The sequence below is a fragment of the Pipistrellus hanaki genome (genome assembly GCF_964339955.1).
Source record: "Pipistrellus hanaki genome assembly, chromosome: 1".
Classification (NCBI taxonomy): Eukaryota; Metazoa; Chordata; class Mammalia; order Chiroptera; family Vespertilionidae; genus Pipistrellus; species Pipistrellus hanaki.
In genome coordinates, this window is record NC_140503.1 from 85,322,585 (window position 1) to 85,336,047 (window position 13,463).

General features: G+C 36.7%; 1 protein-coding gene across 1 annotated transcript in view; it reads left to right on the forward strand.

Moving 5' to 3' along the window:
* Positions 1-13,463, forward strand: part of TTC6 (tetratricopeptide repeat domain 6) — a 215,817-nt gene that overhangs the window by 184,064 nt on the left and 18,290 nt on the right. The window contains exons 24-28 of the mRNA XM_084880152.1: positions 16-165; positions 966-1,106; positions 2,419-2,532; positions 5,555-5,674; positions 11,253-11,326. Coding sequence (XP_084736278.1) covers positions 16-165; positions 966-1,106; positions 2,419-2,532; positions 5,555-5,674; positions 11,253-11,326 — 599 coding nt within the window. The remainder of the gene's footprint in view (positions 1-15; positions 166-965; positions 1,107-2,418; positions 2,533-5,554; positions 5,675-11,252; positions 11,327-13,463) is intronic.

Consider the following 13,463-nt stretch of genomic DNA (forward strand, 5'->3'; position numbering starts at 1 on the left):
AATATGCTCTTCTAGGCTTTTGATTTTTTTAGCAAAGCTGTGAAAATAAATCCCAGTTTTGCAGAAGGCTTCCACCAACGAGGGCTTTGTAAAATAAAACTCCAGAGGGATAGCTCAATCCTGGATTTTAACCGTGCAATTACCTTCAATCCACAGCATTATGAGGTATTTAAATGAACACTTCTGGTGATTTAGAGAAGTTGTTATAGATTTGCTAAAACTATTAAATCCTTCATATGTCATTGTTATTAATTAGCAACAATTGATTACTTATACTTACTTTTCATATAATTGTTTTAATAATGCATATATCTATTTTTCCCTTTGAACTAAAAACATTATCTCCAACAGGAATATTACCTATGTAAGTGTTTTATAAATTGTTATGTATATAAATATTGTTAACCTTTTAATGTATCTATTACTAATTATAATTTTATATACTGTTATTAATTTTATTTACTTCTTGTTTTGCTATTGCATTTATTTCTTACTTTTAAGAGACTAAACAGATAACACAAAATTTAATAGATGAAGTTTTATTGGATCCTGATTTTAAAAGTCTATAAATTTTAAATATGGAACAAATATTAAATCTTTTTAGGGAAATACTATTAATGTTCTTATTATGGTAGTGTGATTGTACAAAAAAATATCTTCTTCAGAAGAGATGCATACTGGAGAGCTATGGTAAATTGTTACAATGTCTACAACATATTTTTTAATAGGCCAGGGAAAAGTTGATGCAATAAATATTGCAAATATATTAATAATTATTTAATCTAGGTGGTAGGTATATGGATGTTCATTGTACTATTTCAATTATTCTGTATGTTTGGAAAAATCCTACATTTTATAACATCTTTGGGTGGTATAGATTTGTTCAAAGTATCCTATCTTTTGGTATAATTAATGCTTTCTCTATAACACACATTCCTGTTTTCCTCTTCTCTTTCTCTGAAAAGGCATATTTAAACCGAGTAGCCTTCTATGGGTTGAAAGGCAGATACTCCAAAGCAATCTTGAACTGTAACGAGGCCATCAAAATTTATCCTCAGAGTGTGCGAGCTTACATCTACAGAGGCGTTCTCAAATACCACAACAGGGTAGGTGACTTCCTGTCTTGTTTACAGAAAACAGGGTGAGTGATGCTTGGATGCCAGTAGGGACGCACTTCCTTTTTTTAATTCTTGAACGAAGTATCAGCACAGTGTTAAGGGCAAAGCTGCATGGGACACCTTACACTTCCACAGTACATCAAAAGGCTTACAAAATAGTGGGGGTTTTTTGTTTTGTTTTTTGGACATTTACATTTTAAATAACACATTATTTAGAAAGTAACATATTATTGATTGTGAGGCGAACGTGATGACCACTACACTACGGAAACAGCTACCTGTAACATATTATTCATTGTAAAGAATTTGGAAAATACAAAGAGGGAATAAAGAAGACTAACGTCACCTCTTATCTCACCACCAACTGAAGATTTCTGAGAGCATTTGATGTATTTGCATTGTCTTTTTTTTTCTAATAATATATGGAATATATTTTCCAAAGTGGGATTATGCTACTTATCTAATTTGTATTGTGCCCTGCTTCTCACACTTAACCTTTAAGGATACCATTTTCAATGACTGAAGAATATTCTATCATAGTTTATTTTTTATCACTTGATTGTTGGACATTTGAGTTTTTAATTTTTTTCACTATTTTATACATTACAGTTACTAGTATACACACTGAGAACCGAGTCATTGCTTGAATTTATAGTTTATTCCTAAAATGAAGTTAGTGGGTCAAAAGGTGTGAGTAGTAGCATTGATATCCAATGCTTCATGGAATACTTTGTTTTTCCTGCTTTTCTTTTCTGAACCTTTTTTGTAGCTATTTCATATGAAATATTTTGCAAATAATGCCTTAAAGCGAAGGTAAGACCTTGTATTATGTATTAATTCCATGAAAATTACTATCTATAGAAACGGATGACACAAGCTATTAGAGAAGCATCAAAGAGGAAGCAAAGGAGAGTGTAGGTAGAAAACATGACGGTTAGGGATCTGACAGTATGAATGACAGAAGCAAACACGCTCCGGTGGATGTTTACTGGAGGAACATGACTTGTTTCTCTTTTACCAATAAGAAGTGTAATTTTCCCAATATTGGCAATAAGATAATCATCTAAATTAAAATTCTTTATATATTTAATTTTATTTGCAAGTAACAGAAACTACAATAATAATTCCTACTGAGAGATTTTCTTAATTAACTTGGTGAAAGATGAGCTTGATTGTCTTAATATCACAGATGCTGCACAGAGTGTTCCAAAAAGTCTGATAGAATCAATAATTTCTTTTACAATTAAATGTCAGTCCATTATGACTAACCCTTCTCACCTAATTATTTTTTCCTTTGTAGACCTGTAAGCTAGCGATTACAGATTTAACTACCGCTATCAACATGGACAAAAACAGTTATGTAGCATTTTATAACAGAGCATTGTGTTACACCAAGATAGGTGAACTTCAGATGGTAAGATGACCAAATGTTAAAGTATTTGTAAACATACGTAAAGCACGAGTAAAATATTTTTTATTATCTCTGTTGTAATTTTGAAAAATAATTCTTTTGGAAATATGCACATACCACACACACACACACACAAAAAAAAAACTTGAGAATCCAAAAAAACCATTTCAAAAGACATTATTGTTTTTATAGTGCTCACAAAATTGTCTTACACGATCTCAGCAATGTCACACAAAAAATTGATTTTATAATGTTTACAAAAACATTTAAAAACGTATAAATTAAGATACAGTACATAATTCTCATTAGGGTAAATGTTTCTACTGATACATCGTTTGCAGTATTTTTAAGCAGTGATTGTTAGCAATACTGTTACTTCAGAATTTGCCGAGGTATTTTTTGCACAGTGTTCAGGCCACAGATGCCGTAGTTTTGAATGATGGTTTCCAGTTATGGGGACCAGTGACCAGTGACAAGTACTGCTGTGCTTTTTGCAGGCCTAGCTGATGGCTGCAGCAATCCTTTTTCTCTATTTGTCTTGTATAGCTACCTGTGCAAGCCATTTTTTTTTTTTTTTAAGATTTTTCTAATCTTTCTCCTCTTCCTCCGTTTCTTTGTCTGTTTGGTCTTTTTTCCAGTCAAGATTCCTCACTGGGCAGCAGCTGGTCTGTGGTCTTCTTAGTGTTATGTCCCCTCCCCTGGTTTCTCTTCCTCTGTTGTCCTCTTGTCTCCCCTCCTTATTTCTATCCACGTCCACAACCACTGAGGCATTCCTTCGGTAGCCGAGGTCACATGCCAGCTGTTGGACATGCTCACCGATGTCCTGGAAACGTGGGCAGTCAAATCTGTTTCAAACATTTAGAGATTTTGAAATTTATTTGCTATGGAAGGAAGTTGAGAAACATTGTTTCTCAAAGGCTGTAGAATTCCTGGTAACCAGAGGGTCAGGTTTCCTCCAAAACCACTGATAAATGAATAATTTTTAACAAAGGGGTTGTTAAGATTATAGGACTAATTAAGGGCTCATTTATCCGAGTTACCTGCACTGCAGGTATCTTTGATGACTTCCTCCCCACCCCCATTCCTGCCTTTTCTGGGGAACTCTGAAGCCACAAACAATGGGCTGGGTGGGGGCAGGGAACTCCCATTTTTGTTGGCTCTGATAAGTAACGGGAGCCCCACACTCTGAATAAAGAAAGTGAAAAACCTACCTACATAGACACCTACCTACTAGAAAAAGTCATCTTGGCGATTTTGGAGCTGCCATGTACCCAACCCATTTTGTCCAGACACTCGTCTTACAGATGAGGACATGGAAGGTGGGAGAGGTTAGAAACACATCCAAGTCACACAGGGAGTACAGGCCTGTGCTGCTGTTCACAGGTTTGTTTGCTTCTGGCTAACAGGCTGTAAGTGGCTTTGTGAAAACATTTGACCTCCAGCACGGGGAACGGATGCCATTTAACAGTGTCGCCTCCTCCCTTTTTCTCTACTTCCTCCCTTCATGTCTACCTCCACTCATTTTTCAGCATGGCTGCCAGCACTACACAGAAAACCCAAGTATCTTTCTGGAGAAAACGCACTTAGACATTCTCTTAAGATACGGTTTCATAAAAATTAAGAACAGGTGAATTCTGATTCCTATTACCTTAATAAAAGTAGTAACAGTTACCACTCACTTAGAGCTAATTGTGTGTGGGGCACTGGGCTAAACGTTTTATCCATATATCATCAAAACTCATTTGTGCGACAATATGATGAATTATTGATATCCCAATTTTGCAGGTGAGGAAACTGAAGCTAGTAACTTACCCGAGACTAAAAAGCTAGTAATAACAGCAGAGGCATGTTACAAATCCTGCTCATTAACCTTCATGAAACTAATTTTATAGCTCTTGTTTCCTCTTGTGTCACATATCCAGCTGTCGAGTGGGTCTTGAGGCATCCTAAAGGTTTTACATTCTGTGATTCTATAAAAGCAAAAGCGCTAACATTTTAGTTTTGTTTTTATAAGTATTATGAATTATTTTTACAGCCCTGGCAATGTTTGTTATTAATTATGCCACAATGTATATAACTCTACAATTCTTTTAGACACTAGTGCCTAATCATGAAATACTAGAGCAGCACTGAGCAAACACAAAATACTATGTATTTGCATTTTCAGTTAGCAGGTGCTATAGGCATGTAAGTTCTGGCCCTTTTCTGATGAAATTTATATGGCTCTTTTGGACAAAATGTTCAGTCGAAAAATGAGGTAAGAGATTCAGCTCCAACTCAAATTTGGGATGGTCCCGTTACCTGATGCAGAACGATGACCAGTAAAAAATTGTTTATTCAATGAATGAAATAAAAAGGTAAAAGTAATAGACTAAGATTCTCTGAGTTAATTCTCAACTGAGATGAATGTCTTAAAAACAAAAAACAAACACAAAAAAAAACAACCTAATATATCTAAGTAATTTTCCAACAGGCTTCTTTGTTATATTAAGACCCATTTACATTGATTCATGATTTATTCTCTCAACAATCAGTTATTGATGCCTACTATGTGCAGGCACAATGCTACTCACTGACTTTGTGATGGTGAAAAATGAGGATAAGTTCTGCCTCCAGAAAGCTTAGGTTTCTGGGAGAAAAACAATCACATACTAAAAGGAACTTAAATGTCCAATGACAAGGGCTCTGCTTTAATGTGGGCAGTCCTGTGGGGGAACTGCTGCATGGGGGCTGCGCGTGGTGTGCCTCTTCTGCCCGATCACAATGGAAATGCTCGGGATGCTTCACCAGAACTCGTGAAGTGCAGCCACAGTCAGCCCGCATCTGAAAATGCAGCAGCAGTCAAATATTTAGCTAAGGGGCCCCTTTTCATCCAACAAATGACTATTCAGGGCCATAAATTGTAAGTCAAATTAAATACTAACTATGGGTTTCTACTCTGGGCATTAACACATTTTTCCTTGGCCAATGGAGCAAGGCTCTCAAGAGTTGAATCCAGGTTGTAAGTGCTTCCTTTTATTTTTAGGCATTAATAGATTATGGCATCGTGCTTCTTCTTGATCCTGCGAAAACTGTGGCATTCAATACCTTAGTTAATCGTGGACTCATCTACTTAGGACAAGGGCATCACCATTTTGCACTAGAGGTAAACCTGAACTCACTTGATTTTTCATGCTCACTTCTGAAAATAGTGAACAAGTTTTTCTTACTACATTAATGGCAATATTAATGAGCAATAACTAAACTTTAGCAATAATCATATTGAAATACTCTGAATGACTAATGGAATTTTTGTAAAACATGCGTATTTTTACTTAGTTTTGATCACAGGCAAATAGCCAATATATTTTTTAAAAAGTTTCTAATTGGGTGAAAGTTCAAGACTATCACTACCCCAAGGGAGTATCTTGGCTATAAAATATTCAGTTGTTTAGCAAATGAAATGATTTATACAATATATTGTTTACTTTGCTGCTTGATGCTCTCTCTCATTTATAATTTTCCTCAGTCTCCATTGAAAATATATAAACTAAATCAGATTGTTTTGTATAGAGTAGAAAATACCTGTTCAGAATAGGCTACTGAGAATGGAGGGAGCAGGCACTCAGGATTGTAGTAGAGATAGCATCTGCGATATATCACAAAGATACATGGTTTCTTTGGTTAAAAAAATGCATTTCTTTGTAGAACAATTAGACAAAACTTACCATCTCACTTTGATCTTATTTGTATTGTTTGTTTTTTAAAATTAACTTTGGAGTTAAGATTAAGAAATACAAGACAAATCAAAGTTTGCAGTTGAATAATGGTAGTTTTGCTTCTTTGTTTCTGAGGAACCACAACAGAACATTATGTAATGGAGTGTTTCTTGGTTCTTTTCATCTCCAAAAGTGACTTGTGTTATTTTTCTACCCTTGGAGTCATATTTTGAGTTCTGCCCCACAGAATTACTTATTATTATTTTTGCGGACGGATCATGAGAATTCTCGCTTCATATGACACTGTTTTACAAAGTATCATACTTTAAAAAGATAATGGCCTGTAACAATATGTAATAAATAATATCAAAATGCAATGGGTATTTAATTTTAAAGCATGCCTTTAACATTTATGTATAACATTTTTTTGTATTTGTTCAATAGAAACTTATCTGGCCACTGGGTAAAGCTAGCAGTAAAACTATTGGTCCACAATGTATTAAGGAAGTGTCTGAGAAACCATATTCTAAGCAATTTACACTATGATGAAATGTAATTCCAAGAGTTGAACTCCTTTAGGTTTAGGTTACACCGTTTGGAATTTCCTCAGGGAGAGGGAACTAAAGCATTTCTCAGGAGTAGGCAAGAAAGCCACGGAACTCTAAGGAACAGTGTTGGGAGTAGAGAAGTGAGGAAAATGGGGGTGGGGGTGTTGGAGGAATGGGAGCAAAAGACCTCAGCTGCTGGAGAATTAAATGCAGGGCCTGTGTTATCTATATGGCACATATTTATTTGGTGTTTAATATCAACATACCAGGTTCTCAACAATGCTGCACAATTTATAATTGCAACTCACAGATGAGGAAACTGATATTCGAAAGAGGTGAAATGGTCTTTTATCCAGGAAGTGCTAGGGTATGATTTGATCTCAGGTCTTACCTCATTCCAAATCCTGTGTATTGAAGGTGTGGAGATAAATAAGGCAGATTTCCTGTCCTTGAGGAGCTCATGGTCTATCCGAAATCATTCTTGACCCCACTCTTTCCTCACATTCTACATCCAACAGTTCAGTAGGCTTTGCCATCAAACCATGTTTTGAATGCAGTTTCTCATTTTTTTTTTTTTTGCCACTGTTATCTTCCTAATTCCATCCTCAAGCATCTTTCCCCTGGACTAGATCAGGAGTTTCCCAACTGGCCTCTCTGCTTCTGCTGTTGTCCCTGTCTCTACATGCTGTTCTTCAAACAACAGCAGACATACCCCTTAAAATCATAAAGCAGACTGTGTTATTCCTCTGCTCAGAGCCCTCCAGTGACTTCCCATCACACTTAGAATAAAATTTCACTGTTGACTATGGCCAACGAAGACCCGTCATGATCTGACTGTCATTCATTGATCTGACTTCATTGTCAAACATTGTCTTTTCTGCACCCAGGTCCCTCCACGTTGGCATTTTGCTTTTCCTTGGAAATGCCAGGCTTCCTTCCTACCCCAGGGTCTTCACATAAGCTCTTCTCTGTACATAGAATGCTCTCCCTACTAATCTGTGTGTGGCTCATGCTCATCTTTCATTTCAGGTTTCTACTCAAATGTGACCCCCTCAGTCAAACAAAACAAAAATGTAGACTAATTAAAATAGAATATTAGAAAATTAAAACAATCCCATCTAATAAAAAGGGCATATGCAAATTGACCATCACACCATAGCAAAGATGGTGGTGCCCACAGCCAATAAGGAAGGAATATGCTAATTGACTGACACACCTTCAAAGATGGCAGTGCCCACAGCCACAAGATGGCAGCGCCCAGTCCCCTCAGCCCCACCGGGGTGCCTGCCTCTAGAGTCCTGTAGTTCCCTCAGCACCCAGCTGCTCAGGGCCAGCCTGAGGCACAGGCAAGCCTCAGATGTTGGCTGCCCAGAAATAATAGCAAACAAACAACAAAAAAATGAGTTTCCTTTATGTAAATAAAAAATATTTTATTACATAAAAAATTTAACTAGAAAAATGAGAAAGAACCAATGAAGACATATAAGACTGAATAATAGAATGGCTAGATGAAGAAACAGGAAACAGCAGTCCTAACACTTATGTAGGGAAATTTTCTTAGTGAGAATGATTGATTAACAGAGAGGTCAAGTGGGATGAGTGCTGACAACATACCAGATAACTGATCCTCATACAGCCTTCCCAGGAACCCTTGGTCAGGAAGCAGAGTGCAGCATTTGGACTGGCATTGTTTAGGACGTTGATGGTTAAGTGGGTTGGATGGAGAACATGTGCTTATCTCTTTGTCCTCTTGAAAACCTACCAGGAAGACAGTAAAGGAATAAAAAGGATATAATTCCACAAGGTTGAAGATAGTAGAAAAGAGATTGTTCAGGCACAAAAAACTACTATTCTGTATTTTAATGCCTTGAACGTAATATGAATGGGTAGCCAAGGATATTACACTTAAGAGGAAAAATAGAGACTATTTTTTTAGGGATGGTGGGAGAAAAGGAGAGGTGTGGAGTTCTGGGGTAAGACAGCTAAATTCTCTCCTATGTTGAAAGTTAAACATGACAATTCTCACATTATTTTGAAATTTGAAGGTAAATAACAGCAAGATGTAAAAACAGTTGCATTTGGGGAGTGAGTGGGCCTCAGGGGCAAGGAGAAGTAGAACAGGGTATTGCCACCAGCACTGTCAATTTTCTAGTTGTATTAGACACCATGCACTTTGTTCACGGGTTACTTTGATAAGAATAAAAGTAAATAAATAAAAAATGTCTTTCAATGCAGTTTACAAATGACAAAATAAAATTGGCCTTCATTAAATAACACAAATAATAGGAAGTTGATGGAATTGGGGTTTGTGGAGAAGGTGAGTGTTAGCTAGGCTTTCAAGGAAGTTGAAAGAAATTAGAAAGACTGGGCCATGTGCAGTTTGCAGGGTTGAGGGGAAGGCATGTTAGGTCGGGGTATGAAACAAGAATTATTCTAAGCAATGAGAATAGTCTTCACGTGTTTATTGCTGATAATTATACATATAGAGTCAGGTTGACTTTTGTAAGTTTTATCTGATTACAAAACTGAACTTGGTATTCTCAGTCCTTTAAATTCTTGATCATTCCTCACAACTTTCAAGATAAATAAATAGGAAATAAATCTCAATTTGTAATAAATCTCAATTCCACTAAGTTTACTTCCACTTTATGACAGTCCTCTTAGTCCGGACAGGTTGCCTCAGTTGGCTGAGCGTCTTCCATTTCTGGTCAGGGCACATGCATAGGTTGTGGGTTTGATCCCTGGTTGGGGCATGTTCCGAAAGAAACTGATAGTGCGTTCTCTCTCTCTCTCTCTCTCTCTCTCTCTCTCTCTCTCTCTCTCTCTCTCTCTCTCTCTCTCTCTCTCTCTCTCTCTCTCTCTCTCTCTCTTTCTTTCTCTCTTCCTCTTTCTAAGCATGCCCTCAGGTGAGGATAAAATCAGTAAATAACACAGTATTTGGGGGAGCTATCTGGTAGCATATTTGATTATATTACACATTGGATTAGACAATAGATTTCTTATTTTCTTCCAAAAACAGCTCCTTTTAATATCAAAATATACTTCAGGAACCTAAATGCGGATTCTGTATCTACAGATTGATCTCTGACTGAAACCTTCCTCCTCCAATAGGATTCCAGTGACCCTGCTTGACCCTACTACTCCCTCTGCCTTCCCAATGTTTGCAGAAAGTTAGCCCGCTTCCTCCCTCTGCTACAGCCAGGGAAGGTTTGTGGAAGGGGGAGGAGGAAGAGGGAGGCTGTCTGTATGGTGAGCTCCTCTCCTTCCTCCAGGGTGGACACCAGAACTCAGACACCTGCTCTCTGAGTCTGGAGGGTGCGGGTACCAGCCTCCAGGGAGGGAGCTGGTGGGGTTCCCTTTGACACCCCAGAGGAGGTCACAGCACTCTCCAGCTGTAGTGTGGCCACCTGAGGTTACCGCCAAGACTACCAGAAGGTTCCTGCTAAAGCAGTGCTTTGGGAAAAGCAGAATCATGGCAACTTACATGATATTTTTATATGTAGATAGTCCTCTAAATATCGTATTAGTTTCAATGTAGTGATGTTCTTATTTTGCCTCAGTTCTCCAACATTTCTGTAGGTCTGTGAAAAGCTTACGCACATTGGACACTGACTCTGGAGCCTAATGGGGGACAGTGTTCAGGGCGGCAGAGGCAGGATCTCTTGCAGACTTTTAATTCTCTTTAAACAACCGCTTCCCCAGGGCCATTTCAGCCACGTTTCCTAACTCAAAATCTTGGGATTTTCCATTGTTTCTTCTCAGGAGGATTCGAGGAAACCTGGGCAAAATGATACACTTCTCCCCAGAAGCAGCCTTAGCTGATCCACAAAGAAGGCCCAATGAATGTCCTTTTCTGGGTCTAGATGTGTGTTGGCCCTATACAGTCCAAGTTTCTCTATAGGAGAATTTCCATTTCTATCTAGATGGGCAAGTCTTTGGTGGTGTGAACTGAGAAAACAAACAACAACAACAACAACAACAAAACCAATAAAAAGAAAGTAAATGAGATCTCATTACACACACCAGGGCAAAACCACTGGGGAAGTGCAGACTAGTAGCATAATATTCTGAGTGAATTTTCAGTTATGGGTTTCCTCTGCTCCATTCATTCTCATTAGATGTGATACTAAAAGAAAAAAGAAAAGTTTTAAGATATCTTTAAAATATATATATGTACTATTGATTTTTTACAGAGAAGAAGGGAAATGAGAGAGAAACATCAATCAGCTGCCTCATGCACACCCCCTACTGAGGATGTGCCTACAACCAAGGTACATGCCCTGGTCTGGAATCGAACCTGGGACCCTTGAGTCTGCAGGCTGACTTTCTATTCACTGAGCCAAACCGGCTAGGCCTAAGATATCTTTGTTAATGCTTGTGTTACGTATATTCGTGGTAGAATATAAGCTAGAATGAAGTTTAAGAAAGCATAAAGAATGAAAGTGCAAAACTAACAAAATTTATAAAACTGTTTCAGGATTTTAAACAAGCTGCATTTCTGAGCAAGACTAATGTGAGCCTTTATCAAGCCACCGCCATGTGCTATCACAGGTATGCAATTTAGGCTGAAGTGAAAGCAGGTGGGATCATCTAATAATTATAATAGAAGACTAGAAAGAGGAAAATGTGGAAGTGACAGGGACAAAAAATGGGGAGAGGCAAAGAATCATAGAAGTGGGGAGCACACCCAGGTGTGCCATCAGCACGCTCCGACCTTCTATTGTAATCAGGCATTTTAACCAAGTTTGCATGCAAATACCTATATTCTGGCATTGGGTACCACTGATTCAAGCCCATTTATTGGGGAAAAGGATCTGGGTGATACACAGAATAAAATCATGCACAGATTGAAATGTCTAAGAATAAAATTAAGTGATTAATTTTGTTCCTAAAATGAAACTAACCTTTAAAAAGCCTAGGAAACTATACTAGAGGGTGGATTCAAAAATTATTTTCAAAAAATTTTGCATTTAGAAAACATAATTCTAAATCTAAAACTAATTAAAATAATACCAGTAAACATCTGCAAGATACAATAAAATCTACAAAAATATATCACTTAAAACATTATTACCTGCTATAAATCAAGTTATAGTAGGGGAGAAGAGAACAGTTACATAGGCTAAAATACAGAAGATCACTTTATAACTTGTTCTGACATAGATTTTTACTAATTATAAGTTTTACATTTCTACATATACACAATATCTAAATTAGTTTCTGGTCATTTTGCTTTTAAAAGTATAGAGATTCAGCATGGGAAGATTTTATGTGAGATAAAATTTATTTGGTTAACTAGTAGTTTACAGTATTATTTTTTAAGACAGAAAAAATAGCAATTAATTGGAAGGGTAATTAGGATAGTTCATAAACAATATAGACTAAGCTATAGAAATATCCAATTTTGAATTATTTAGGAAATAAACATTTTTTTTTTTCACTTTTAGGACATAGCACAGCTATATTTCCCGATGAAAGTTAGATTTTTATTTTATTTTATGAAAATAATAATGTAATAACTGAAATTTGTGAAGGTGTCTTTGGGTTTAAAGACAAACCCAAAGGCCTAAATTGGGATCCTTAGTTTATATAGACGGCAAAACACAGTCACACCATTGTCTATTTTAATCCAGCAACCTTTGTACAATCCATCCCTTTAAGTAATTGTCATCCTTGAAAAGAGATGGAATAATGATGACTGATATGTTTGCTTTAGTGGGTGAGTACAGACCCAAAATGTCTGAGGTCATTGCATACTCTTAAATTAAAAACAGACTCCAAAATTTCTCCCAAACTCATTCCTGTGTTTCGCAAATGAGTCAGTAAATTTCTCTGTGTCTGTTCCCAATCTCTCTCATGAATTGTAATCACTGGATATACTACATGGCTGAGCCTTCTTAAGCTGATACTGCTTTGCAATTCCAAATAGCCAACTTTTATCAGTTGATTAGAATCTCTATTGTCCCTTAATAAAAGTAGAATTTAAATCACTGGTAAAGCCCTAATAACTGACAGCCCCATTTCCATGTATTTTGAGTTTTGCTGAATTTAACAATAAGAAATATTTAGTGATTGATTATATTTATTTCAGGAAAAATATTTTGCTTTTCAAGGTAGTCTGAAACACACTTATATCATAATAATACAGTTTCTCAGTATTGGAGACTCATTACTGGTATCTTACAGTGGGGAAAGTAAAACTTTTCCCAATTGGAAAACAATTTAAAAAGGAATAAATATTTGAAATTTAGGGCTTTGATCTTTGAACTTAGGCGGTTGCAGACCTTTGAAGTATCGCTTTGTATATCTCTGGTTCTCACTCTTGTGGTTGCTAGGAGACAACATTCCTTAGGCTGAATATCTACTTGTTCCCCAATTTGGTCAGGAAGAGTGTTGTGCTACAGTTGATTTTTAGATCACTTTATAAAGGCCATTTTCATATAAAAAAAAAATGTCATAGAGGGAGAGCATGATTACTCAGAGTTACATATCCTAGCCACTTTTTTTTTTTACCTCAGTACATTGATTTTCCTATTCTTATATTTGCATACAATATTTTTGAAACTTTGACTCTGCAAGCCACATTCTTTAGTTTGGGGAGGTATTTATGATTTATTTGTACAACTTAGTAGGGCACATCTGGCCACGTATGTGATTGATTTACAAAATGTGGTGGCCTCTGTCTGTG